The 27,961-nt window shown below is 42.8% G+C and overlaps 1 protein-coding gene and 1 long non-coding RNA gene across 5 annotated transcripts; one reads left to right on the top strand and one right to left on the bottom strand.

The window, feature by feature from the left end:
- The first annotated feature begins 119 nt into the window (after positions 1 to 119).
- On the top strand, positions 120 to 23,188 carry LRIT1 (leucine rich repeat, Ig-like and transmembrane domains 1). 4 transcript variants are annotated; one of them, XM_081861197.1, is made up of 5 exons: positions 120 to 174; positions 3,517 to 3,755; positions 9,167 to 9,633; positions 18,138 to 18,443; positions 21,491 to 23,188. In XM_081861197.1, exons 2-5 carry the CDS (start codon positions 3,634 to 3,636, stop codon positions 22,489 to 22,491), a joined length of 1,896 nt encoding a protein of 631 aa, XP_081717323.1. In that variant the 5' UTR covers positions 120 to 174; positions 3,517 to 3,633; the 3' UTR covers positions 22,492 to 23,188. The 4 variants fall into 4 exon arrangements, with proteins under 4 accessions (XP_081717323.1, XP_081717326.1, XP_081717324.1 ...); XM_081861200.1 differs by lacking the exon at positions 3,517 to 3,755 and having other exon boundaries at positions 132 to 174; XM_081861198.1 differs by lacking the exons at positions 120 to 174; positions 3,517 to 3,755 and adding an exon at positions 7,504 to 7,688.
- LOC309341661 lies at positions 5,723 to 10,551 on the bottom strand. Its single transcript, XR_014156510.1, has 3 exons — positions 10,506 to 10,551; positions 9,522 to 9,654; positions 5,723 to 6,008 (listed from the first exon to the last, which is right to left on the bottom strand). It is a non-coding gene; the product is annotated as an uncharacterized lncRNA (long non-coding RNA).
- Positions 23,189 to 27,961: the final 4,773 nt, after the last annotated feature.

Below are 27,961 nucleotides of genomic sequence, written 5' to 3'. Positions count from 1 at the left end.
ATCTTGTGAAGCAAGCCCATAGGGAAATTCGTCTTGCGAAGCCGCTAAAAACCGGAAAAACCCTTTCGTCTTGCGGGTTTTTCGTTTAGCGAGGCATTCGTCTTGCGGGGCACCACTGTAACCTTAAAAAAGTTACAGCTTTCAGGATTCTTTGGGAGAAAGCCACAACTGTTGGTATAATAATGGTTTAGGTGTAGAGTATGGATGTGGATGGATATAGGTAAGGTAAAGGGACCCCTGACCATTAGGTCCAGTCATGACCGACTCTGGGGTTGCGGCGCTCATCTCGCTTTATTGGCCGAGGGAGCCGGTGTACAGCTTCCGGGTCATGTAGCCAGCATGACTAAGCCGCTTCTGGCGAGCTAGAGCAGGGCACGGAAATGCCATTTACCTTCCCGCCAGAGCGGTACCTATTTATCTACTTGCACTCTGACATACTTTTGAACTGCTAGGTTGGCAGGAGCAGGGACCAAGCAACAGGAGCTCACCCCGTCGCAGGGATTTGAACCGCCAACCTTCTGATCAGCAAATCCTAGGGTCTGTGGTTTAACACACAGTGCCACCCACGTCCCTGGATGGATATAGAATTGATTATATTGATTAGGAGTCTGGAAAACTTAATAATCATGGGCAAAATCATTTCTTTCAGGGTCAGGTACCTCTCCCCAACAATCTGAGGATAAAAATATCAACCTTTACAAAGCTTCTCTCTCTCTTATACACCCACCCCTGCACAGTGGCGGAGCTTCATGCTCCAGTACCGGGGGGGGGGGGGGCAAAGAGCAGGCGCTGGCGGGGCTGGCATGTGTCCTGGGGGCGTGGTACACTGCCCACAGGGGCATGGCGGATGTCCTGGGGGCGTGGCGCATAGCTGTCAACTTTCCCCTTTTCTTGCGAGGAATCCTATTTGGAATAAGGGAATTTCCCTTAAAGAAAGGGAAAGGTTTACTGCTATGGCATGGCGTGCTGCCCGCAGGGGCATGGCACGCCGCCTGTGGGGGCGTGGCGCCCAGCGCGGGCGGGGGACAGCTGCGATGGCACCCCACTGGGATCGTGCTGCCGGGGGCGGTGTGCTCCCCCCGCACTCCTCTGCCTCTGCCACTGCCACTGCCACTGCCCCTGCCCCTTCTTCCTTCTTCCTTCTTCCAGTGCAGGGACTTTATCACATTTGCATTTTGTCTCCTATTTCACATGTATGTTCCTTGGTAGAAAATGGTGCCGTTAGGGCTGACTATGGGATGGAGGTCCAGATCTCCCTTGGAGGGAAACCAAGTGGCACCTGACTTCCGAGGCACTCTGGGAAATGAAGATTGCAGGAATGAATGTTTGGTGCCCACTCTGCAAAACATTTCGAGAAAAACGAGGAAAAGGTGTAAGAGCTGTTGCTGCTGCTGCCAGACCACCTGGTAAGGGGAGGGAGGGAGATCAAGCAGGTGGGTGGCACCTGAGATTTGACGGGGGTTGTTGTTTTGTTTTTTGTTTAACAATCAAGTGGTGTATAAATTTATGAAATAAAACAAAGCAACGAATAATAAATAAACGTTTATCTACTTTTCACACTCTGGTGTGTCTTTGACAAGAATGGTGGCATATACAAAATTGACGAAACACTTTTGTGGTGTCAACTCCTTATAGGAACAGGTGTGGGTGCTGTAATACAGTGGTACCTCGGGTTAAGTACTTAATTCGTTCCGGACGTCCATACTTAACCTGCAACTGTTCTTAACCTGAAGCACCACTTTAGCTAATGGGGCCTTCTGCTGCTGCCGCACCGCCGGAGCATGATTTCTGTTCGCATCCTGAAGCAAAGTTCTTAACCTGAAGCACTATTTCTGGGTTAGTGGAGTCTGTAACCTGAAGCATCTGTAACCTGAAGCGTATGTAACCCGAGGTACCACTGTATTTGAAACTGGGCTGGTGGTGCAAGGCCTGCACCACCAAACATGTACAGTAATCCACCAGCCTGAACAAACCTTCTGTTTCTGCTTCTTGCCTTTGTGAAAACAAGTCTTTCTAGCACCAGGTAGGTCACAATATACAGCCAGTGCAGCTCAGTGTGTTTGCCTGCAGTAAACCCAGTGGCTGCTCAATCCATGTATTCACTGTGTAATCTACTCAGCATTTAAAGTGATATTTGGCATTTGTAGCACTTGTAAAATATTTGCACATATTCGGGTTGCCATATGACCTCTTTTTCCAGGACACGTCTTCCTTTCCAGGATTAAAATTTCTGCCTGGGAGGATTTTTTAAATTTGGAAAAATGTCCAGGGGAGTTAGTTAATTAGTTTTGTTTATAGTAACCGAAGAATTTTTTTTCTAGTGCATTAGATCTAAGGCACCCAGCTAAGCTAGTCTGCAGCAGATAATCACAATAGAGCATCATCTTAAACTAGCTACATACTGTATAAATCCCTTGTGGCTGAACTAAAAGGACACTGGCTCAGCTACAAAATCTTGGAGAAGGAGTGTGGGAGGGCAAGAGCTAACATCCCCCTGCCATTAAGGAGAGTCCATATGTACATGTTAAACAGTTTAATAAACTGTTTTGTGCACACTTATGTTCACAAAGATGTGAACATGAGCCCAAATACTTTCATGTGGCAAGTGAGGGAGCAATATGTATTATTATTATTATTTTGTTGCTGAAAGTTAAGAACATTGCTGCTAGCAATATATCAGAGCTTCTATAGCCTACATATAGTAGTATTCAAAATGGGAGTTGTCATAGTGATCCATAATTAAAAGTAAAATGAGTCCTCTTTTTTGCTCTTCAAAATATGGCAACCCTGCCTTATAACCCTGGAAGAAAGGCCCATATTATTATCTCCTTATTGCTGGTTCTAGGGGAGGTGCTCAAGCTGAGAACAGTGGGCTGGCTAAGGCAAGCTCCTGAGCTCGTGGCCTAGAGGAGCTCTGAGACAGAGATTTTCTGCCTTGCAGGTCGCGACTCATACCTGAGCTACTCATTCGTGTGAAAAGTCTGTCAATCTTCCTCCGTTTGGCTGAGATTCAGACCAGGCTGTTGTTGTACCACTGAATCTCTCTTCAGTTCAGCAAAGGTGTGTGTGTGTGTGTGTGTGTATGTGTGTGTGTGTGTGTGTGTGAACAATATTATTAAAATCATCATATTATGCCTTTTTAAAAGCTATTCCCCCCCAAAAAAGTTTCCACATTTTCTACCCACAGCACGACTCCAATCCATTCATCCATGTGAAACATTTAACACTGAGAGAGGTCGCTCCAGAAGACCCAATCCCCCAGATTGTTAAAATATTATTGTCTGGATTGTGAAAAGGATAATTTTTGTTCCATAAGCAAAAAGCTGCTCATCTTTAGGAACTTTGCTTTGAAACTGTGTACTGAGGGAAGAAAGAAACCTCTCCCCCCTTCCCTCCCTCCCTCCCTCTCTCTCTGTGTGTGTGTGTTTCCAGGAAGCAATAAGCACCTACATGAAAATAACTCCATCCTTAATCCCCTGCCTATCCGTTTTTATCTGATGGCTTCGGCACGGGTAGGAAGATCACTGCGTGGCAGAAAACGAAGGCGAGTTAACAAGATGTGGCCAGTCCCATGGATAAAATAGAGAAAACCCTCTTCTAGCACCCTGGTGTCGTTCTCATGCCCAGGTCGCAATGTGGCTCATGGTGGGCTTAGTGTGTTGCCTTGTGTTTGGGGGGCTGCCGTTGGCTCTCGCCTCGTGCCCTTCCCAATGTAGCTGCGCTTTCCACAGTATCAACGAAGGGACGAAAGCAAGGTATGTTGGCAACTGTCTATTTCTTTTATTCCTCGGTGGGCTTTGAAGCGTTGTTTCGTGAGTAGAGGTTAGCGCATCGCCTGAGCAGAACCGCCCCCCCTCCAAGTAGACGTGGGTCACTCCATGGCTCTTTGTTGCAAATGTTATTTTCCCAATCACTTTGTACTACAGCTTTCTGCACAGTCGGATTAGCTCCAGAGCAGACTGTAATCTGATTTCAGAGATGTCATTTGCTGATTTTCTGTATGCCAAAGGCAGAAGCAATATAATTAACATTGGTACAATGTTAGGCAAAAGGGGCACTAAAATTGAGCTTTTGGAAAATATATGTGCAGGGAAATGGGTTTCATCACCATCTTGGACCAACAAATGTAACATAACCATGGACTTTTCATTTTTTTAAAAACAACAACAACAACAAAACAGACAGCAACAGTACCTATATATTTTATTTTGCTTCCAACCTTCCAGCTGAATGCTTGTTTCTGAAACTAGCTAAGATATGAAGCTTACTCCGTTTAAGGATTTTTTTTCAGATTTGGTTTTTTTTTTTGTCTTGTTAAAGAAAAGCAGCAACAGATGTTTCCATTTTGTCAAGGGCATACATGTTGATCATGGCGACAGAGATGCTCATTCAAAGTATTATGTAAAATGCTTGCAAGCGTCGAACAATATGTGCCTTCACTGAGCCTGCCTGAACAGGCAGCCAGTGAGATTGGCAGAGATGTGAACTTGTTTTGTTTATTTAAGTTTGTAAGCACTTAAGAAACACACACCACATCTCTAGTACCATATGCAGGAATTAATAACATGTAAAATAAAATGTAATACTCAGGACTCATATAGTGCCTTTTGATCTCCGCCGAAAATACTTTGCATATATTGCCTTGGCTGTTCTTATAACAACCCAGTAACACTGGTCGGAATTATCTCCACATTACAGACTAAGTTTTTTAGCCTGAGAAATAATGCTTTGCCTAAGGTTGCCTGGTATGTGCCAGTGGCTTTGCAGGCAGCTCACATTTGTAGCCTCCACATCTATACATGCCCATGTGCAATTGCGCATGGATATACAGTGCGCACAACAGGTTTCCTGTTGAACAATTAAGCCGAAGGAAATGAACCATTGATTATTGTAGCACATAATATGAATATTTGGATGCTCAATTAGGAAAAAAGGCATTTTGATTACTGTGAGAGTAATATCATCCAGTAATATCATCCATGCTTACATATAAACCAATGGCTCTAGTAAACGTTCTTTGGTTACCATTTTAGGAACAAAAGGAGAGTTATTTCTAATTACTGTGCAGATCCCACTAAGAATGATCAATGCTCTGGGGTGTTAGAATATAATCTAGACTAATCTAGTTAGAAATATTCAAAGCAATTAGGCATTGGAGCAAGCTGCCCTAAGAGTTTAAAGAGGAAGGCGGACATGAATTTTATCAGGGCGATTTTACTTATAGTAGTATGTCTCAGCACAAGACATTAGGGCAGATCCTTCCAAGCCGAGCAATTTATATATGAACTTTGAAGTGATTTCTGTTCCATACTGAAAAGCACACATTTAGGGTAGCAGCATTGCCAGGTAAAGCACTTTATTTTTCTCTCAGTAGGAATGAATGGTGATGTTTCCCTTATATGGACGAAAGAAGCAGGAGCAACTGAGGCCTGCTCCCTTCCTCTAGTGAGGAGGGATGGGCAAATTTCAGTTTTTCTCAGTTTCTTATTTCTCCATTCTTAAGTTCATTTCTCCACATTTCCACATCAGCTTGCAATTATTTTTTCTAAGCTCTCACAAAAATTTCATCAGCGTTCCAGAGCAGATTTCTCTTCATATATATGTTTCTTTATGCAATTTTGCCAATAATAAACAATTTTGCAAAGCAATTTCATCCAACACAATGCATTTTTTGTATGTCATCTTTACAAATGCATGTATTTATATGCATGATTAACCCCAATATATGAATTTTTATATGGATTACATGACCGGAGAACTACATTGCAAAGTTTGGAGAAGTGCAAATTCCGAAAGATGGCTTTGTTTCAGATTTCATATTGTTTTGGAAAGTATCAGGTAGGTTCAACTTGAACGTGAACTAAATCTCATTTACATCTCCCATCCCAACTAGTGAGTGGACCTGGCCACTGAAATTCATCATCTATTTGCACAAAAAGCCATGCTGGATTCTGCTTCTTGGAAGGTCGTTCTTGGAACACTGGAGACTGGCTTTCACGACTTGAGTACTTTGGAAAGAAAGGATAAAAATATTTTGAGTACATTATTGGAATAATACTTATATAGAGGTGTTACAAGCTTTTTATCTGATATAATAAACAGCTATGAATCTTATTGGATTCTTCAGGTGTTGTTGGACTCCAACTCCAATAATCCCAGGCTACTAACCATATGGACAGGGCCAGCCCACCCAAGGGGCAAGGTGAGGTGACTTCCTCAGGTGGCAGGATCCACAGGGGCAGTAAATCCTGATGTAACTCTTCATCGACCGCTTCTTCCCTGGCAGGGAGAGTAGCACCATTTTGTGGTTCACGTTAGGTGCCAAAATGTGTTGGGCTGGCCCTGCATGTGGGATAGGGTTGATGGGAGTTGTAGTCCGAAACATTTAGAGGGCTGCAGGCTGCTCATCCCTGCAATGGGCATCTGCAGAGGATGGTTAAATTTATTACAGAGTGTGCTGTCACACTGCATAATACAAGATGTGGCCAATGCCCTGCATGAGCTCAGTATGTATCCTAGAATGCATCCCAGAATCCTCTGTGGTGTACAGGAGTCCATTGGCAGACATGAAATGGGTGTGGAAGGTGTTCCATGAATTGAGACATGTTCAAGGATTTTTATTTTATTTTATTAATTGCATTTCTGGCTCACCCTTCCTCCCAGTGTAGCTCCAGGCAGCAAACAACAACACAATCAATTTTAAAAATCTGAAACCAATATCAAGTCACGTATTCGTACAACAAAAAATGCCCATGTTGCCGGGAACAGTATCTTTCCACCATTAAATGCCTGGGAGAACAGGATTCTTTAGAAATTCTACTAGTGTAGGAACAAGAGGCAACAACTAGCCAATTTTATGCTACTTTATGCTTCTGTTGATTTTGGTGAGTTAAAGATCTGCATTAGGCTGTGATCCTAAGCACAGTCACTTGGATTTCAATAGGAATGACTCCCAAGTAGTTCCATTATTTTTGTATCGTTTATAGCCCATCTCCCTTTCATCAAAGTGGTGGCCTACAGTATGTGGTTCCCAAGCATTCACCTCTGCAGGCACTGAGCAGACCCAGAGCTGCTTAGCTCCAGCAAGGTGGTGCCCACACATGCCTTCAGATCACACCCTGGTTTCAACACAATTAGCCTTAGATTTCAAACATCTCTCTTTGAAAGTCATGGGGTTGAAAACTGCTTACTATTGAGTTATGCCATGATGGGTCAGCACCATTGGGCATCTGCTGAGACCCCTAGTTTGGGGGAGGGCACTGGTGGCCACCAGAGCCAGGTGGTGCTGTTGCCATTGCCAACTACCTAACCTATCTGACCAAGGGTGAGAATTTCAGCAAACAATGGAAATGAGTAGAAGGAGCTGCAGTTGCCACTGCCTGCCCACTCATGTGCCCCTTTTGGGGGGCAGAGATGGAGGGGAAGCGAGTAGTAGTAGAAGAAGAAGAGTTTGGATTTGATATCCCGCTTTACTACTACCCTAAGAAGTTTCAAAGCGCCAACAATCTCCTTTCCCTTCCTCCCCCACAACAAACACTCTGTGAGGTGAGTGAGGCTGAGAGACTTCAGAGAAGTGTGACTAGCCCAAGGTCACCCAGCAGCTGCATGTGGAGGAGCGGGGAAGCGAACCCAGTTCACCAGATTACTAGTCCACCGCTCTTAACCACTACACCACCCTGGCTCTGTAGGTAATTACAGGATATAGGAGCATTTGCCAAGGTCCTCCAAAAACATGCAGCTCACACTGGGCATGAGCTCCAAAAATTCCTCTTATGATTTCCCAAAGATTTAGCCATGTTCCTTTGTCACAAAAACGCTCCACCCAAGGCATGATGGAGAACAGCAACAACCAGGAAAAGATAGGCATAATATTTTACAAGGACAGGAAGAAACATTACGGACAGAACAATTGCCACACACAGGAAGAATAAGGATATAGTTTGAGTGCTTCACCTGCAGATTTAGAAATCATTTAATGTGTCGATACGAATGGAAGTTGTTAATATTGTAGTTGTTGTATAAGGGATTGTTCTTTTGACTGGAGTGTAATTGAAATTAATAAGATTTTGGAACACAGAAATAAAGTAAATAATCAAACCACAAATTCTAGCATGCAGGGGGCCACCTAAATTTTATAATTTGGCATCTGCATGATTGGTCTTAGTAATTGTATTATAGTTTGGCATAGTAATTGTATTATAGTTTGGCATTGTTATAATGAACTTATTATTGGATTATTGTAATTGAAAACTAATAATATATATATATAGTTTGTCACAAGACAACCACGTCCTGTGGTCACTCAAAGGCTAACAAAAGGATGTCAGGCCAGATCTGACCAGCTCGTTTGACCATTAACCTCTCTTGTCCACCCCCACAGGCATTTTAGCAGTATATAAAAAAATGAGCCATTAAACCCCTTGCTGAGAACCGTATCCTGCAATGAAGTTTTCTCCCTCTCCCCAAAGTCCAAAATGGTATTCTTCATGTTGAAGTTCCCAGGTTCAGCTCGTGTCACCTCTCATCAAATGATCTTAGATAGAAAGACCAGGAAAGTCTCACAGAAGACTCTACCACTGTAGTTGGACTGATGGTATAGCCTTTACACACCTTTCTTTGTATGATTCATATAATGCAACTGGTACTGACTCCACAAAACGTTGCAATACTGTGGCCTTTAGAAGACAAACAGAAATAACTGGGGGAAAGGGAAGGCTGTCAAAAGCATGCCAGGCAGACCCAAGTAGGGATTCACAGAAGTAATTTATAGCTTGCAAATTTGTACAGTCAAACCTTGCTTGTCGAATGTAATCCGTTCCGAAACATTCAACAACCGAGGTGCAGATTCCAATTGGTTGCAATAGCTTCTTGCACTTAAGTGGAAGCCACGTCAGACGATTTTGTTCTGAGGAACATTCAAAAACTGGAGCATTTACTTCTGGGTTTTCGGCGTTTGGGAGCCGAAACGTTCAAAAATGGAGCCGTTTGAGAACCGAGGTTTGACTGTACCCACTTATTTATTCTTATAAAATGGAACAAAGTTCTAGAGTAAGAATGTGTGTGTGTGTGTGGAATTTAAAAAGGTTAAAAATGCATATAAATGAACCGATGAGTAAAAGATTTCAATTTGAGAAATGTTCATTCAGCGATCCATTTGTTCCAACAGAGCAGTTCTGTGCAATGACCCAGAGATGACTCTCACACCCGTGAACTTCCCCGCGGATACATTTAAACTCCGGATAGAAAAGACAGCCATCCGTAGAGTCCCGGGGGAGTCGTTCCATTCCCTCCGCAACCTGGAATTCTTGTGGATGCCCTATAACTCTTTGGCAAGTCTCACTGTGACTAACTTCCGGGGTCTCCGCCGGTTGCAAGAGCTGAGGCTGGATGGGAACGCTCTGACCTCCTTCCCCTGGGAAGCCCTTCTGAGCATGTCCCAGCTGAGGCTGCTGGATCTGCACAACAACGAACTTGCCTCTCTCCCAGCTGAAGCTGCTCAGTACATCCGGAACATCACTTACCTAGATATCTCAAGCAATAAACTGGTGACGCTTCCTCAAGAACTCATCGCTGTCTGGTCAAACCTCCAAGCAGTTCCATACTTCCCCAATGACAATTCTAAGATCATCTTAGGTAAGAGGTTTAACGATGAAACTGAACGAAGGAAAGCTCTACTATTCACATTATTTATGACCATACCTCAGTGGGCTGGATCGATTTCTCTCACTTTCTCATTTTTCCAGTCTTAACCGCAGCTCTCCTCATTTCCATATCAGTTGGTGATTTAAAACAAATATCCGCGTCAAAATTCATGAGTATTTTCATGCAAATTTCTCCTTACACACACACATTTGCTGAGCAATTATTCTACATTATTGTCAATAATATTTGCATCTTAATGCCTGCTTTATCCCACCATATTCATCTCCATACACATTACTTGGTTGGAGAGCTGATTTGCAAAATTTTGAGAAGTGCTAATTTTGAGGGTTGCCTGTGTTTCTGTTCACGTATGGTTTCAGGGTGTGCAAAATGAGGTGGGTTTGCCTTTGAACATGAACAGCATCGAATCCCACCTCCATACCTAATCCAGACTAAGTTACTAGGAATTTAGCTTCCATTGAAATCAATGGGACGGAAATCATGACTAATGTGTCTCCGTCAAAGATTTTTCTGAGTATTGTTTAGCAATTGTCATGCTAAAGTGTTATTTAAAAAATCTATATGAATTTCAAACATTAGTACAATAATATACAATAAGAATAAAAAGAAGCAATAAAAATACAACTAAAAATCAATACAAATATATTAATGTAATGGATCTGCCCACTGTGTTAACAAAATTCTTCAATATTTGGCCTGATTTTTGTTACTCTGGATGTGGCACTACCAAGACCACTTCCATAGTTGCTTCCAAACCTACCTCTGAAGGATCTCCAAAGAGGAGATTTTACAAGTGTCCCAGATAGCTGATTACATTATGTCATGAATGAATGAGGTCTTACCAGAGCTGAACAGCAGTATCCTTTCTTTTACATGATGCTCCTGTGAACACAAGCATAAATGACAGCAACTTTTTGTGAGACAACATTACATGGCTGACTCATTTTCAGGACTACATTCAGTGCAACCTCCAAACATTTCTGAGAGATGCATCTGACTAGCAAGTTATGCTTCAGCTTGTACGTTTGCTACCTCTTAAGTATACACTTTGAATTTCATTATGTGGTTCCTTGTCTGGTGCTGCTCACAGTAATTGTTGCATTGAATGCCTAGGCTGTCCTTGAAAGTGTTTGCAATTTGTTGAGGTTTTCTGTCATCTGAAGGCTGCTGCTAGCACAAGAAACCCAAACTGTGGCTTTAGACAACAATGTATTTACAGACTCTAGAGAAGCAGCCTGAGATCTGAGAGATCCCTTTCCATCTGTCAGAAGAGGTTTGAACAGAACTTTTCAACACCAGAAGAGCCAGATGGGATTAATGGGGTAGAAAGCAGGGATGCCAGTATATGGAGACAGAGCCAAAAATAGGCGGAGCCAGCTAATTCTAGGTTTTTCCCTACTCCTACTCCCACCTGGCTTGGGGGCCCAGGGGAATGAGAGGTGGAGAAACTCCTGTTGTGGTGGCAGGACTCATTGTGCTGGCTCCAACATTACACAATGTCAAAAGAAAACATTGCAAATGAAAATCAAATACAAGATACAATAAAGACCTGCATTTAAAGCAGTAAGATTAACAGGGAGACAAGATATTCCCTAAACATAAAAATCAAGTAAAATCAAATATAGAAAATGAAATGAAAACTCCACGTAGAAACATTATTAGCCACTAAACAAAATAATGGAGATAGAAGCTGCTCTGCCCTCACCCAGTAACATCTCCCAAAGATATCCTTAGCACTCTTGCTCATATACTGTAAATTTCACCATCACTCAAGCATTCCTGCCATCCACACTCATAGCACAGACTAACCTCTAGGCAACCATTTGTCACAAAGTGATTGTCTGGTTTATGAAAGATATCTGGCAGCATTCAGCACAATTCAAAACCAGCCCATTCACCGACCTCCACCTAGACTTAACATTTATATAGCACTTTCAAATTTTCAGTGCTTCATCATATGCATTATCAAGTTGTAAGGTAACAATGTCCTGTCACGTAAGCAAATATGATTATTCCTCATCTTGCAGACAGGAGAGACCGAGGCTGAAAGTGAGCGATTTGCCTAAGGCCACTTGGCAAGTTAATGGCAGAGGTGAGATTCAAACTGGGGCCTTCCTGATTTGCAGCTCCATCTCTTAGGCATTATAAATCAACTTTTTTTCTCAGACAAAGCTAGCAACACAGCAAAATGTTGCTGCCAAACACCTACCTTTCTACTGAAATTTGCCAGGTTGGCTTTTTCTGGAGGTTGCAGTAAAATCCACAGGCCTGGCCAATATGAATTTTATTCATATTGTCAAACTGGCAAATTGACACATTCCTTTGTTTTCCTGATCAGAGCTCATTCTTGCCATTGATTTATTCAGCGTTTCCACATATCTCAGCATAACATACCCTGCCTCCTTTTTTCTTTGTGTGTGTGTGTATGTAAAGTCTGAAGCATGGTAGACACTTAATAATTCACCATTCTTTATATCTTCTGTCACTGCCTTTCCTTCATCACTGAGCAACAACTTCTCATATACCTCTTTTTTAAAAAAAGCATTTAACTTTTACTGGTCTATGCTTGTTTCATTTCTTGATCTTTGCTTTCCTTGAAGACATCGTAAGGTGCAGATCATCTTAGGGAATCGAGGAATATAAGAATCCTCTGCATAGTAAATAAGCATATAGAACATGCTTGCATTCTTTGATACATTGTACAGTAACCCTTCATGACTTTACCACAGGCATAATGGTATGGGGATATTTCCATGCCGAAGTGTTTCTGTACAGTCTGACAGTCAGCATTTTATGGAATGATCTGTAGACTAGGGGATGATTCTTTTATAAAGACACAGGAAGCTGCCTTTCCTTGTTTGCACATCATGGTAAGCCCAACTATAGCTTTCTGGGACAATGCAAGAATGCTCACTTCCATCTGCTCCTCCTTGGCCCTTTCAGCACAGAACAGCAATCCAAGGTTTAGCAGAGTATTTCCTGGTGTCATAGTAAAGGTTTTTCCTTCTGAATCACAATCTGTAATCAAAGAACAACCAGTGGTTTTCAGCCAGTGTGTCGTGGCACCCTGGGGTGCCTTGAATGATGGTCAGGGGTGCCGCGGGCAACACTGGCCTCTGTCCCTCTTTTCCTTCCCTCCCTTCTGTGATGCCCTTTTGCATCTCTGCCTCCCAAAGTCTTGCATGGCTGTTTGTTGCATTAGCCCTGGCTACAAGCTCTGTAGGTGAATGGAGCCTCTGGGGCTGGCCAGGGGGTGCTTCCCAGGCCCCTGTAGGGCAGTGGGAGGAGGCACCTTTTTGGGGGGCAGGGGGGTAGCTCAGAGACCAGGGGCGGCAGCTGCGGCTGCCCAAAGGACTCTCATGGAGAAGGGAGAATAGAGGAGGCAGATGGAACACGCCAAAAGGGAGAGTGTTCAAAAAGGGGTGAGAGGCTGCCAGCTCTGCAGGCAAAGGGTGACATAACTGGGGGCTCCAGAGCTCCACAGGGATGCCACAGAATGAATGCAGTTAGTCAAGGGAGCCATGGATCCAGAAAGGTTGAAAACCATGGTCTAACCATGGTCCTGAGTTCCGATGGCACCCTAATCCAGATCTTCACTTAGCTGCTGCATTATGCTGTGCTGAAAGGTTCAGGGATAAACAAAGTGGGTGTGATCAGTCCCAGTATAACATTGTTTGGCTTATAGTGACATATGAATGAGGCCGCTGAATCAAGCCATTGATCATAGCTGTCAACTTTCAGATTTGAAAATAAGGGATCAGCAGCCTCACCTGTCCCGGGGACAGTCTACGGGATATCTAACAATCCGGGATAGCAATGGGAAGCAGCAGGAAATGGCACTGGAATAAGGGAATTTCCCACAAAAAAAGGGAAGGTTGACAGCTATTCCATTGATCAATCTAGCTCTGTAATCCAGCTCAGTACATGACTGGCAATAGCTCACCAAGGGTTCAGACAGGAATATCTCTCAGTGTTATGTGGAGATGCTTGGGACTGAACTTGCTTTCTGAGTGCAAACTGTGTGCTTTAGCATTGACCCTTCCCCGAGGTTTTGTGTTGACCTTTCCATTGCTGTGACTTTGCCATGCTGAACCCACAAATCTCAGAGTCATTCATGATCTTGGGTGAGGAATCAGGGCTGGTTAGAACCAGAAACAAGGAGTGAAGCAGAGAAGAAGGAATGGCCAGAATCAACCTCTGTTTGACCTGGAGAAATTCCAAGAGTCAACATCTGTGGAGAGAGACTTGCATCAAGTGTGCATTGGCCATTAGAAGGGCATCAAATGAATTTAAAAGCAAATTCAAAGCACTCTTTTCAGGATGGTTAAAGGCTATGTAGGGGACTGTCTGTGCTGTAAACACATCACTTCCCCCCTGAGGCTACAGAGCACGCAACAGGAGAAGGCAACCAGACCACATGGGTACACAATAACACATCATACTGCAAGCTGAAGCTATAATATTGGCGATCTGTTTTCAGGGCTATATCTGTCTTTTGGATCACAGAAGCTGTGATCTTGAACTATTCTTTCTCTGAGTGTTGAAGATAATCAGGAGAAATTTGGCTAGCCTAAAGAGATTTAGAAACCGGCACTGGATATTTTTATCCTAAAAATTAAAGCAGAAACATATTAGGGTAATTTCAAAAAATAGGCAAGCTTGCCACATTTCCCCCTCTGCAGTCTTTTTGACAATCTTTGCTTCCTCTCCCATGATATTTATAGACTGCTTTTCCAATAAACTTGCTCAGGAGCAGACAAAGATGTTAAAAGAAGCAGTAAAATCGTGCAGATATAAAAAACGCCCAGACAGTTTAAAACAGCAGCAGCAAGTAAAAGCCACATGAGAAATTGTTGAAAATGATTTACAGATGGTATTTAACTCCGAGGAGACTTGCTAAGATGAATAAGACTGAATCAGATAAGTGCTGGAGACGCAATGAGGTCGAGGGTACATTCTTTCATATGTGGTGGACCTGTAAAAGGATAAAAGAGTATTGAGAAATAATTTATAATGAATTTAAAAAAATGTTAAAAGGACCTTAAAAAACCCCCCACAAAACCCACCAGAGTCCTTTTAGTTGGGGATAATTCGGATGGAAATTCCCAGGTCTCAAAAAAGGTTATTTATGTATGCCACTACAGTGGCCCATGTTTTGTTAGCCCCAAACTGGAAAACGAGCGAGGTCCCAACTAAAGAAGAATGGCAGCTCAAACTGATGGAATATGTGCAGCTTGCGGACCTAATTTATAGAATAGGAGAACAAGAAGAACATAATGTTTAAAGAAGATTTGAAAGTGTTTATTGAATATATGGGGGGGGGAATTGTGTGCATTTGAAAATGTTTGCAGCATTAAGATAAATTCAACAGTGTAAACAAGTTTTGATGGAAGTAATAATGGAATACTGAATGGTTTAGTTTACCTAAAATATGCAGGGATTTATGCTATGCAAAATGAACCATGGAAAGAGAAGAATGGAAGTCACTGATATTTTAAGGTTGTCTAAATGAATACCCTAAATTGTAAAACAAAAAATTTAATAAAAATTATATATATAAAAGCCACATGAGGCGATGATGATGATGGTGATATGAAGGAGGAAGATAGTGTGTGTGCACATGCACATGTGTAAAGTGTAGAGAAAGTTTTGGCCTTTCTCCATTAATACTAGAACTCAGGAAGTTGAGTCCTGGAAGATCCAGGAGAGGCAAAGTGCATAAGCATTTAAATTTCCTCACACAAGAGGTAATGATGGCCACCATCTTAGATGGTTTTAAAAGACGAATACAAAAATTTGTGGCTATTACTTGCCACAATGACTATTTTCTGTCTATGCTGTTGGAAGCAATTTGCCACTGAATATCATTTGCTAGAATCACAGGCAGTGATAATGCTTTTGCACTCAGCTCCTGCTTGTGGGCATCTCATCGCCACCTGGTCTGCTGGGTGTCACGCAGAGTGGCTGAGGAAACCCAGCCAGATGGGTGGGGTATAAATATTATATCAACAATTAGAAAAGGATGTTAGACAGGCCATTGCCCTGATTTGGGAGACTCTTCTTATGATGTGTTTGTGTCAAGGTGGTTTGGTGGGCATCAACAAATTATTGAACAGAATACCATAGGAGAATTTTATTTCCTGGTTATGCAGATAAAAAATAGTCCAGCCAGCAAATGGTAAGGTAGAGAAGGGGCATAAGAGTCTCAATAGCAACAGTCCTGATGCCTTGTATAAATTCTTATGTTACTCCAGGTTAGGATCACCATACATCCCAATTTTCTCGGACATATCCAGAATAGTGTTGTTGGCACCCAAATGTCCGGGAAAATCCGGACGTATGGTGGTTCATGTTGTGACGTATGGTGGTTCATCTATAAAAATAGATTTTAAAAATCACTAAATTCACTTCAACAACTTTGGCCAGACCCAAAATAGCTCAACAACTTTGGCCGAAACCCCCCAAAAACAATGAAAAGAAAGCTCATCAACTTTGCTAAAAAAACTCAATAACATTTCTGTCCAGATTTTCACTGTTTGAAGTATGGCAACCCTACTCCAGGTTCAAAGAAGAATGATAACGATTTGTTGCGGTTGCATCCTGTTTGCTTCTAAGGAACCCAGAGAGTGCACAGATACACTAAACGGCAACATTTTAGATGTTTTGTGCCCTCTTTCTGCCACATGGTGGCATTCAAATCACATCAGGGGGAAAATAAACCATTTAACCAAAGTAGGAACAAATAATCACATTACAGTTGCATAACTGAATATTATCAAAGATCTTGGGTAAACAGAAGTACCTTTGGCTAGCAATTAAAAGGTACTAAAGTATGTGTAATTTTTGGCATAGGAACATGGATGGGGCATGTTCTGTTACTGATAATAGGAAGAATAGTTAGATATGTTAGTGGCCTTGATTGTGGTGATCTTTTAAGTGGGGTGGGGAGGACTTTTTCTGTTTAAATATATTGTCAGATGAATATTTTTGTTTTTGTGTATTGTTATTATGTATGTTTATCTGATTTTTGATATCTGTGCTATTTTACTTCACTGTGTTACTTTGAGGCACTTGAGTGAAAAAATGTGACTAAATAACAACAACAATATACAATTCAGAAGATCCTCTTACTGAGATTCATCTTCCTCCTTTTCCAGAGATGCACATGTTTGAAGCACATTTTTTGCACCCCAAGGTGTTTGTATCAAGGACAGAAAATGTGTGTGTGTTGAAAACTCTTCAGAATCTAAATACAGTATAGTAAATATTGAACCTATTTGCAAGATCAAGACCAGCTTTGGATTACCCTTTTAAGGCATATAATTTACTATGCTTAAGGGTGGAGGAGAAATTCGCTTTCTGAAGCATTTTCTGAAACAATATTCAAACTCAAACACAGCCATCCTTTGAAAATGGCACTTTTCTGAATTTTTGCAGTGCAGTTTTCCAGCCATGTAATGTGTGCAAAAATGCATATAAGCGTAAGCTGGCGCTCTCTCTCTCTCTGTGTGTGTGTTTGTGTGATGCAGATTTTGGTGAAAATAGCATTCACTATATTGGGGAACATTGGTTTGCAAAAATGTGTATATTAGGCAGGATTGCATTCAACAGTGGCTGGATCTAGACACATCAAAAAAGCCATGCAGTTAAACGCCTTGTAAACTTCGTAAAGGGAAATCCTGTTGGCAAAAGATATTCACAGTGCCATCTGGTGTCACAGCGTTATAACTTATATAAAGTGCTTTTTGTTTACTAACGTAGCTGAGTCCAGTGTGTTTCTCAGGAGAAATTTGCACAAAAATGTGATTTGGATGAGGAATTTTTTTTAAAAAGCAGATTGCTGTGGAAATGTGGAAAACTCAATTTAATATTGGAAAAATGATAAATTAAGAGAAGTAACTACATTTAAGTTTAGGGAGAATGCTGTTGCACTTGGTCCTGTTTGTGGGAGTCACATAGGCGCCTGATTTTGGACTAGATAGGCCTCAAACCTGATCCAGCAGGCTCTTCCATTTTATAATTTTAATTATTTGCATTTTTGGTATAATTCCATGTCAGCAAAATATGGACAAAAAGAACACAATAAGAAAAGAAACTCTGAAATAAAAAATAGGTTGCAATTTAAAATTTCTAAAAATAGACCAAAAAACAATCCTTAGCCAACTTCCTCTCCTCTCCTTCCATGGTTCCTTTTATCTCTTTTCCCCATGTTTTGTTGGTTCACCCCATCTATTGTAACTACTTTTATAAACTTTATTTATTTCTTACACTGCTGAAAATCTTACCATCCTGCTAGGTAGATTGTTTGCTTATAATACTTTTTCATATATCCAATAAAAATACATTTCTTATTCTAGTGGTCATTCCTGCAAGCTCCACATATTCTAACAGTTTAATATGCCATTCTTCTTTTGTTGGTACCTTATCTGTTTTCCATCTTTGGGCTAGTAACACACGCTTCCTTCTCTTCCCAGGTTTGCAGGACAATCCTTGGACGTGCGACTGCAGCCTCTATGAAATGGTCCACTTCCTCAACTTCCAGTCCCCTAATGTAGCATTCATTGAATCCAGACTGAAATGCTTCACTCCCCGGAGCTTGGCCGGAGTTTTCTTCAGCCAGGTTGAACTGCGGAAGTGTCAGAGTCCCGTCGTGCACACATCCGTCGCCAAAGTGAGGACCATACTGGGAAGCACTGTGCTTCTGCGCTGTGGCACCACGGGAGTGCCCATTCCTGAGCTAAGCTGGAGGAGGGCTGATGGAAACCCTCTAAATGGCACAGGTAGGTTCTCCTTTTTCGGTTGCAGGCCCTGTGACTGTGGTTTGTAAAGAAGAGTGTCATGGTGTCCCTAAAGGATTCTGCTAAGTAGGTAAATGGGACGGAGTTGGCGCTGTGGTTTAAGCCACCGAGCCCCTTGGGCTTGCCAATCAGAAGGTCGGCGATTTGAATCCATGCAAGGGGGTGAGTTCCCGTTGCTCTGCCCCAGCTCCTGCCAACCTAGCAGTTCGAAAGCACACCAGTTCAAGTAGATAAATAGGTACCACTGCAGCAGGAAGGTAAACAGCATTTCTGTGCACTCTGGTTTCCGTCACCAGATTCTGTTGCACCAGAAGCGGTTTAGTCATGCTGGCCACATGACCCAGAAAGCTGTCCATGGATAAACGCCAGCTCTCTCAGCCTGAAAGAGGGATGAGCGCCACAACCCCATAGTCAAGTTTGACTGGACTTCACCGTCCAGAGGTCCTTTGCCTTTAGCTCTGCTAAATAATTTGTTAGAATATTCAACAAAGTCCTTTGGGCAGTTTACATCAAGTTCAAACCATGTTCAATTAAGCCATTGGAACATTAATTGAGACATTAAAAATCTATTGATGTGGTTCACTGCCTAGAAACTAACATAAACAGCACAACAGCATTTAAAGCCAGCAGAAATAATCTGCTCCAAGGGCAGATGATTTCTTGAGCTACACAGCTACAATCCTATACGTGCCTATTCAGAAATAAGACCTTGTTAATTTAATGGTGATTATTCTCATGTAAATGGGTATAGGATTGTAGCCCAAGCCTGCTGCTCAGGTCATGGTTTAAAGATATACTTTAAATTGCATTAGCATCTTGCATCTGCAAAGGCATCCTGTTCTTATGTCAAAAGATACCATGGGGCCCTAATTAGACTTCTTTAGAAATACACTAGGGATAGGGAACTTGTGGCCATCTAGATGTTGTTGGGCTATACCTCCTATCATCAGACTGATGGTAACAGGAGTCTTACAACACCTGGAGGACCACAGTACAGGTACCCCATTCTTGCAATAAACAGCGGCAACTGATATGATCATATGTTCAGAGCACTTTCCCTTTAAGGAAAGCAAAAGCATCTCAGGATTTTCAGTGGGACATGGCTGAGGTTTATTAAACAATGGTGCTCCAAGATTGGTTGCAGGGATGGTCTTTTTATTAACACTGGGACTCAGGTGTCACCCTTGGGAACTGAATAAATAGAAGCACTTCTTCACACAGTGTGAATTGACTTTTGGACACTAGCTTAGAGATGGCTTTTAAAAGGATTCTACAACTGCATGGATAATGGGTCTATCCATGGATGTTAGCCATCGTAACTAAAGGGATGCCTCCATGTCCAGGGGGAGGGGTATATCTCAGGTAACCGGATTCTGGAGACAAATGGCAGAAGGTGGCTGTCATCCTCTTCTGAGATTCCTAAAGGCATCTTGGCTGGCTGCTATTGGAAAAAGATTGCTGGACCACACTGGTTCTAGTTAGCGAGGCAGTTCTTAAACAGAGGTTCTTGCCACTGCTATGGTTGTTCCCAAGCTCACTTGAGTAATGTCTACAAGTTTTGCTCAAGCATTCAGGGTGGAGCAGATGGAAGTTTGTCCAGCCAAGCAGAGCACCACTTCTGGTCTCAACTGGGCTATCATCTTAAGAATGACATCACTGTAAAATCTATTCTGATCTGATGTACCGTATTTTTTGCCCTATAGGACGCACTTTTCCCCCTCCAAAAATGAAGGGGAAATGTGTGTGCGTCCTATGGGGCGAAGGCAGGCTTTCGCTGAAGCCTGGAGAGCGAGAGGGGTCGGTGTGCACTTCAGGAAGCTATCCCCCCAGCCCAGCAAGCTCCGGGAGCTTGCGCGCAACCTCACCATCGCTCTCGGACCCGTTCTGGGGGCTGGGGTCGGGGGAAGCTCGGGCTTCCCCCGCCCCCAGCCCCGCAAGCTCCAGGAGCGATGGCGAAGCTGCGCACAACTTCTCCATCGCTCTGGGACCCGTTCTGGGGGCTGGGGTCGGGGGAAGCCCCTCCCCCGCCCCCAGCCCCGCAAGCTCCGGGAGCAATGGCGAGGTTGCGCAACCTCGCCTTCGCTCCCGGACCCCCAGCCCCGAGGCTAAAAACAAAGCCAGGACAGCGAGCGGGATCCATCCCGCTCGCTGTCTTGGCTTCTTTGCTCTTTGGGGCTGGGGGGGAACAATAAATTTATTTTCCTTTATTCCCCCCCCAAAAAAATAAGTGCGTCCTATGGGCTGGTGCGCCCTATAGGGTGAAAAATACGGTATTTTGATGTTTAGGGAACAGCCATAGTTCAGTAGTAGAACACACACTTTGCAAGTAGAAAGTCCCAGGTTCATTCCTCAAAAATGCCAGGCAGGGATGCAAAATACTTCCTGTTTGAAACTCAGGAGAGTTGCTTTCAGTCATTACATGCATCACTGATCTAGATGGGCTAGGTAAAGATAACTGCAGGACTTGGGTGGCACTGTGGTCTAAACCACTGAGACGCTTGGGCTTGCCGATCAGAAGATTGGCGGTTCAAGTCCCCGTGATGGGGTGAGTTCCCATTGCTCTGTCCCAGCTCCTGCCAACCTAGCAGTTCGAAAGCACGCCAGTGCAAGTAGATAAATAGGTACCGTTGTGGCGGGAAGGTAAACAGCGTTTCTGTGCGCTCTGGTGTTCTGTTGTGCCAGAAGTGGTTTAGTAATGCACATGACCCGGAAAGGTGTCTGTGGACAAACACTGGCTCCCTTGGCCTGAAAGCGAGATGAGTGCCGCAACCCAACACTCACCTTTGATTGGACTTTGCACACATGACTAAGCCAGCATCAGCCTTTGACTAGACTTAACTGTTCAGGGGTCCTTTACCTTTTTTTTTTTTTTTAAAAAAAATTTGAACTAATGTCCTAATTCAGTAGAAATCCAATGAAGTTATCAGAACAATGATAACTTTTAGGTAATGAAATGATTATCTAAAAGAGGGGGGAATGGAATCTAAGCAGTCCGTTTTGCTGAATTCCATCCTGTTTCTTTCTTCCAGTGCACCAAGAAATTTCCAGCGATGGAATGAGCTGGTCTATTCTAGGCTTGCCTGTTGTTTCGTACCTTGATTCTGGAGAATATATATGCAAAGCAAAAAACTTCCTGGGAGCAACAGAAGCTTTCATCTCCCTTATCATCACTGACTCAGAAAGCACAGATGACCCCACCACAAACTCAAAAGGGACATGGAATGGAAAAGTGAGTGGGATGGAAGCAGCGGCTTACAACGACAATTTGGTAGCCAGGTACGTGATCACCACGTCAACTTCCCCTACCATGGGTGCTCGGTCCATTCGTGCCAACACAGAAGGGAACCTGGCACTTCGAGATCAGGCACTAAATGTGATCAACAACCCAAGAAATCTCTTAGCGAGTCCACCTACTGCCCAACAGGAGCCAGAGCGCATTGTGAGGTCTGTCAGAGTCATAGGAGATACTGACCACAGCGTCTCCTTGGCATGGAAAGCTCCTCAAGCCAAGAACACAACTGTCTTCAGCATCCTTTATGCAATCTTTGGAGAAAGGGACATGCGTAGAATTAACGTGGAGCCAGGTAAGACCAAGATCACTATCAATGGCTTGATGCCGAAGACCAAATATATAGTGTGTGTCTGTGTGAAAGGGCTGATTCCCAAGAAAGAGCAGTGTATCATCTTTTCCACAGATGAAGTAGCCAGTGCAGGTGGAACCCAGAAACTTATCAACGTTGTGGTCATCAGCGTGGCCTGCGTCATTGCCGTCCCTCTGACGTTAGTGGTGTGTTGCGGGGCGCTGAAACGGCGCTGCAAAAAATGTTTCACCCGGAAACCCAAGGAAATCCAGGACTCTTACGTCACTTTTGAAAGCCTCTCTCCAGGCGCCAAAGCCAAAGGAATGGAAGGGGAATACTTGACTAGACACACACCTGACGAATCCAATAGGTTGCTCTCTGCCAGGTCGAGTGTGGACTCAGAAGCAATACCAAAGGCAGAGGGACAGCCAAATGAGTACTTTTGCTGACATTGATCTGTTAGTGTGCAAAGCGATTGTGCTTACACCTCCATTGGACAGTGCAGAAATGGCATGACTTTGAAGACTCACATGTCGCAAGTATTGTCTCAATATATTTGTCAAAAGAACAATGGACAGCTCTACCTGGACTGTGTTCCCCTCACACTTCAACAGCAAAAAGTCTATGTGTACATTTGCTGAGACCTCCCTCCTGCCAATCCAGTCCAGAACTGAGTGGAGTACTTATTGAATCTACACTGAGAAGATTTCGTTTTTAATTTTTGTCTGTTGGGGCATGCAGGAAGGAGGATAGAAGTGGAAATTGTAAGTTATTAGGACCCAGCAGATGATGGCTGGATTCTAGTTTCCTGGGACTCCAGAAAGGGAGTGGGTGTGAAAATGTTTAGGCTGAGGGGATGGAAGATGAGTGGGTATATTTATATGCAAAGAAGCAGATTGATATGGGAATGACTTGAGTCTTTGTCAGGTAGATGATGCAAAAAGGAAGAACACACCTCCATCACAGAAAAATAGAAAGAAAATGTGGGAAATGACTCAGGTGCAGAATAAACGTTATAATATTATCAAGTACAAAAAGTCTGATCAAGGACAAAATGAAATGTGAACACATGTAGAATAACACTCATCTTCAGGGAATCAATTACAACTATTCTCCTGTTAAAATACAAAGTAAAGGAGGAGACAACTTATCTTTTTTTTTTTAAGAATAATTTTTATTAACCAACCAATCACATCAAATCAAACCAAATTACATAAATTCCAAATTACACAGCCGAATTTTAAATTTTTGTTGGGGGTACCCATATTTCAAGTTCCGAAGGGATCCAATCAACTTCTTGCTTCTTACTGCTGTTTTAATGTCCACAAATCTAACCTTATGATGTTCACAGTACTATCCAGTCCTTTCTTATTATTTTTCCACATCTCTTGTTGTTATTTTCATATATTTTTCCTTTCTCTTTGTGACCGCTAACAGTCTCCGCAAGCTGGTTAGAACAGTTTGTAATCCTGCGTGGTTATTATTATTTTTTTATCCAGTAGCCATATCCAGACATTTTCCATATAACATCACTTCCATACATCAAAACAGTCTTAGCGTCATTAATCTTCACCAATCTGCCTCCTTTCTCAAAACCTCTGAGGAGATTCACTAGGAATGCAGTCTGAAAACCAAGTCCATTCTTCCTCCCGGCTATAAATCCTTTGGCAAGATGGCGACTCCGAATTAATTGCTGCGCCATTCCCAAAAGCTCTTATTGCTTCTCCATAAAGCATACTTTTGGTTAAAGTTTATCTCCACACAGACCTTAATCATCCTGCTTGGGTCAGTTCAACCGACGGTTCTAATGAGGAGGGGTTCTTGTAAATCACATAGAAGGAAAGTAAAAAAGGTCCCCCCCCCATTCAGCCCCGTTGTCAACATACCCCGCCTTTGGTGTTTCTTCATTGTAAAATATTCCTGTTTCTCCAGCCCGTCGTCTTCTTTCACAGAGGTCACTTATATTAGCAGACTTCACTCCCCTTCTTCACTTGAAATATGTGCATTTGCTTCTTTTGTAATTAATTATTCCAAATTGCTGCAACTAGTGCGTGATCAGAGACAGCGTCCAGGAGAGCCGAGGTCCACACGGGGACATTCTGCCTAGAGCCCTCACCCCCTTCTTTCGAATTAGGAGGTGATTTATGGGCACAACAGGCAAGGGCAGTGTTCCCCATTTCCTTGGGGCAACAAGGGAGGCTGCCTACTCCCATAACAGCCTCTTAATTACCCCGTGTGGGTCGGAGAGATGGTATTGTCGGCCATCTTCCAATGCACCCCCTAGTGGGCCCCCAAGGAGGAGACAACTTATCAAGGACTCACAAGAGATAACGACCAAAGGCTTCATCTAGGTGAATACTTTAAAGCAAAGGTAGACAATGTGATGCTCTCTAGATGTTGTTGGGCTCTAACTTTCATCAACTTCTATCATGACCAATGGTCAGTGAATCAAAGCAGTTGCAGTCCAACAACATCTGGAGGGAACCACAATGTCTACCCCTGCCTTAAAGTATCTGTCTAGTCCCAAATTCTCTCACCACTCCTGCTCCTAATAACTGCATGGTTTCCTGGAAGGAATTTGTGATCAAAGATTAGGGAAGGAAGAAGGATGGATAGTGGGAATGTCCCCCAAGCAGTCTAGGCCTATGGTTCCCTTCTGCAAAATAAACCCCATTCCATGAATACATGTACATATATGTCACGTTGTTAAATGTATATTATGGTGTGTTGTCTATTCTCAGTTTTGAAGTACATTAAATAATTTAAAACATGGTTTCCTAAATTTATTTTAGGATGCTACGCAGAGAAATGGCTTTTGATAACGATAAGGTAAAATTAAATTACTGTCCAGATTCACAGTCATCCTTCTGACCTAAAAGAGGAGTGACTTCAAGGGCTGGGTGTCTCATCATTCTCTATTCTCTTAGAGTGGGAGGAAGACAAAGAGCTGCATCTGTTGTTGCTCCACATCAACAAAATACAGTATTTTTTGCTCTATAAGACACACAAGACCACAAGATGCACCTAGTGTTTGGAGGAGGAAAACAAGAAAAAAAATATTATGAATCTCAGAAACCAGAACAGCAAGAGGGATCACTGCGCAGTGAAAGCAGCGATCCCTCTTGCTGTTCTGGCTTCTGTGATAGCTGCGCAGCCTGCTTTTGCTCCATAAGACGCACACACATTTCCCCTTACTTTTTAGGAGGGAAAAAGTGAGTCTTATAGAGCAAAAAATACAGTACTATTTAGCAGTTATATCTGCTACTGAATCAAGTTTTCTAGCAGCCACTGCCTTTGTCTAGCTAAGCAAGATCAGCTGCTGCTAGAGCAGACTACTCATAGGCTTTTTCTTTTTTTAAAAAAGGTAGCTGGAACTGCTGAATGGGAAGGGTTAAAAAGGAGTGGCAATTGCTCCTCATTGTCCTCTGCACCTTCCTATCCGCCACCCCCCAGAAAGGACAATATGATGAGCTGTGCATTGGTCCTAGAAATCTCTCTTCCCCTGCTGACAAGTCAGAGTGCTGATCAATGGGACACCCTTCCACTCCTCATAATTCCAAACGAGCTGGACTCTTCCCCATGTGGTGGAGAGAATGTTGTAACAGCTTCAGGCCTTTTAGAAAATACTTTGATTGCCAGATCACAAAGTCAAAACCCACCAGCAATGGCACAAAGTTAAACTTTGTATTGAGTGTGGATGGGGGTGAATGACAATGTTGCGTTTCGTTTCGCTTTTTTTAGAGTTGGGTCCTCAAGGAGATTGGCTAGATGATGAGATGACCTAAAATCTCTGACTTGGCTATGGCAAATGTTGAATAAAGTATTTCCAAAACATATCACACCTCTTGCCCCGACATGCACCAGCTGTTAAGTTTGTTGAAAGATCGCCAAGATGATGGGTGGCTTTCATGTTGTGCTGCATCTTCTAAAAAAGTTGTTGAGATATCTGGGTGAATATATCTTGCAGATGCTTCTTGCATCTCAACTGTGCCTAGGATTTTATATAGTCAGGACAATGTATGGCTTTTGGGGGGTAAATGGAGCAAAGCCCGAATGATGCATTGTTCTGGAACAAGGCCCATGAAGAGAAATGGTGTGGAGTAGATTGAATTACAACTGCTTCAATTTCAGCAAGACTAGGATGCGTAAAATGCGGGCTCTACAGTAGTAAATGTTCAGTCTACAGCAGCTTCATCTCTCTCTCTCTCTCTCTCTCTCTCTCTCTCTCTCTCTCTCTCTCTCTCACACACACACACACACACACACACACACCACCCCCACTGACTCCTGTGGTCTCCTGGAGACAGACTGTATATACTGAGAATCCCGTCATTGTTTAGTCAATATTTTGACTGTCTGCCAAATTTTGTGGAAGACAGCTTTAGTCAAGAGAAAAGGCAAATGAAGGAGCCTTGTTAGTTTAGTGCTGAAAGAAAACTGGTGATATGTTCAAAGCCCAGTTATTCAAGAAGTGCTGCATTGCAGAGTATCACCTGTAATTCCAGACTCAGATTGGAGTTTTCAGCAAATCACATACAAATAATCATTATTCTACTACTAGACTGACAAGTTCAGACTGTTACAGTTGCTTCCTACTTCTTACTCTAATGGGTTACAAAATACAGAAACCATCAAGTCTATCTCTAATGTTGCAACACCATGGTATAAAATAACAGGGAACGGGAAGCATCAAGTATACACCTCAAATGTTAGAGTGCTGAACTGAAGACGCAGGTTCAAAACCCCACTCAGCCATGAAGCTCACGGGGTGATCTTGGGCCAGTCACGATCTCTCAGCCTACTCTACCTTGCAGGCTTGTCATGAGGATACAGTGGGAAGGGGGAGAGTCATGTACAATGCCTTGAACTGCTTGGAGGAAGAGTGGAATCTAAATGTAATAATAAAATAAATGAATACATAAGAGCAGCCCTGCTAGATTGGACCAAAGGCCCAGCTAGTCCAGCATCCTATTCTTACAGTGGCCAACTAGATGCCTATGGGAAGCTTGCAAGCAGGATGCAAGTCAAACAGATGTGGATCTCTAATGTGAACCCAGTTAAAATTGTAATACAGTGGTACCTCAGTTTCTGAGTGTCTCAGAAGTCGAATGTTTCGGTTTTTGAACGCTGAAAACCTGAAAGTAAAGGCTTCCATTTTCGGACGTGCCTTGGAAGTCAAACAGCTTCCGCTGAGGTACCACTGTATTTTTCTCAATTTCCTCTGTAAATTTGCAGGCTGCCCTTTGCGCCTCAGTTTTTGAACGTTTCTGAAGTCAAATGGTCTTCCGGAATGGATTACGTTTGAAAACCAAGGTACCACTGTACACAAAAAGGCATTGATTTTTTAGGAATGTGATAAAATTTGAGTTCCATAAAACTTTTTTGATGGGACACAGTCTTCTAACCCAAATCGGAGCCATTCTCTCTTGTTGTCTCTCAACTGTTCACATGAGATCAACCTTGACACGCAGACCTCAAATAATGAAATCCAAGCTCAACATTTGAATTTGGAATGATGATTGGAAAATGTGAGATGCTAAATAGGACTTTTAAAAATATTTTTTTTAAATGTAAATTGTGCTATATATTTGGGAGTTGGAAAACAGGAGAAAATTATAATGGAATTCCATTTACTATGCACAGTGAACTCTTGGAGCTGAATTCATAAGGTGTGTTGGAGGCCACAAGGCAAGATAATAGATGAAAATTGGAAAGTGACATACACATCCAACCAGCAATCACCTCTAGATAGTTTTTTGTTTGAGAGTGAATTTCATAGGAGAGCTGGTGGATTACGTGCAGTGTTAACTATCAATAGGCTGCAGAGCTGATGGCATGTAGTGTTTAGTTCAGCATCAGTACCTTGGACAGCTCACAGAAGAGGCAAGAGCTAAGAAGCAGGGCTGTCCCACTTAACCT

Source organism: Podarcis erhardii, assembly GCF_964252035.2.
Source record: "Podarcis erhardii genome assembly, chromosome: 5".
Classification (NCBI taxonomy): domain Eukaryota; kingdom Metazoa; phylum Chordata; class Lepidosauria; order Squamata; family Lacertidae; genus Podarcis; species Podarcis erhardii.
The sequence above is the reverse complement of the archived record's forward strand: the minus strand, read 5'-3'. Positions and strand labels throughout refer to the sequence as shown.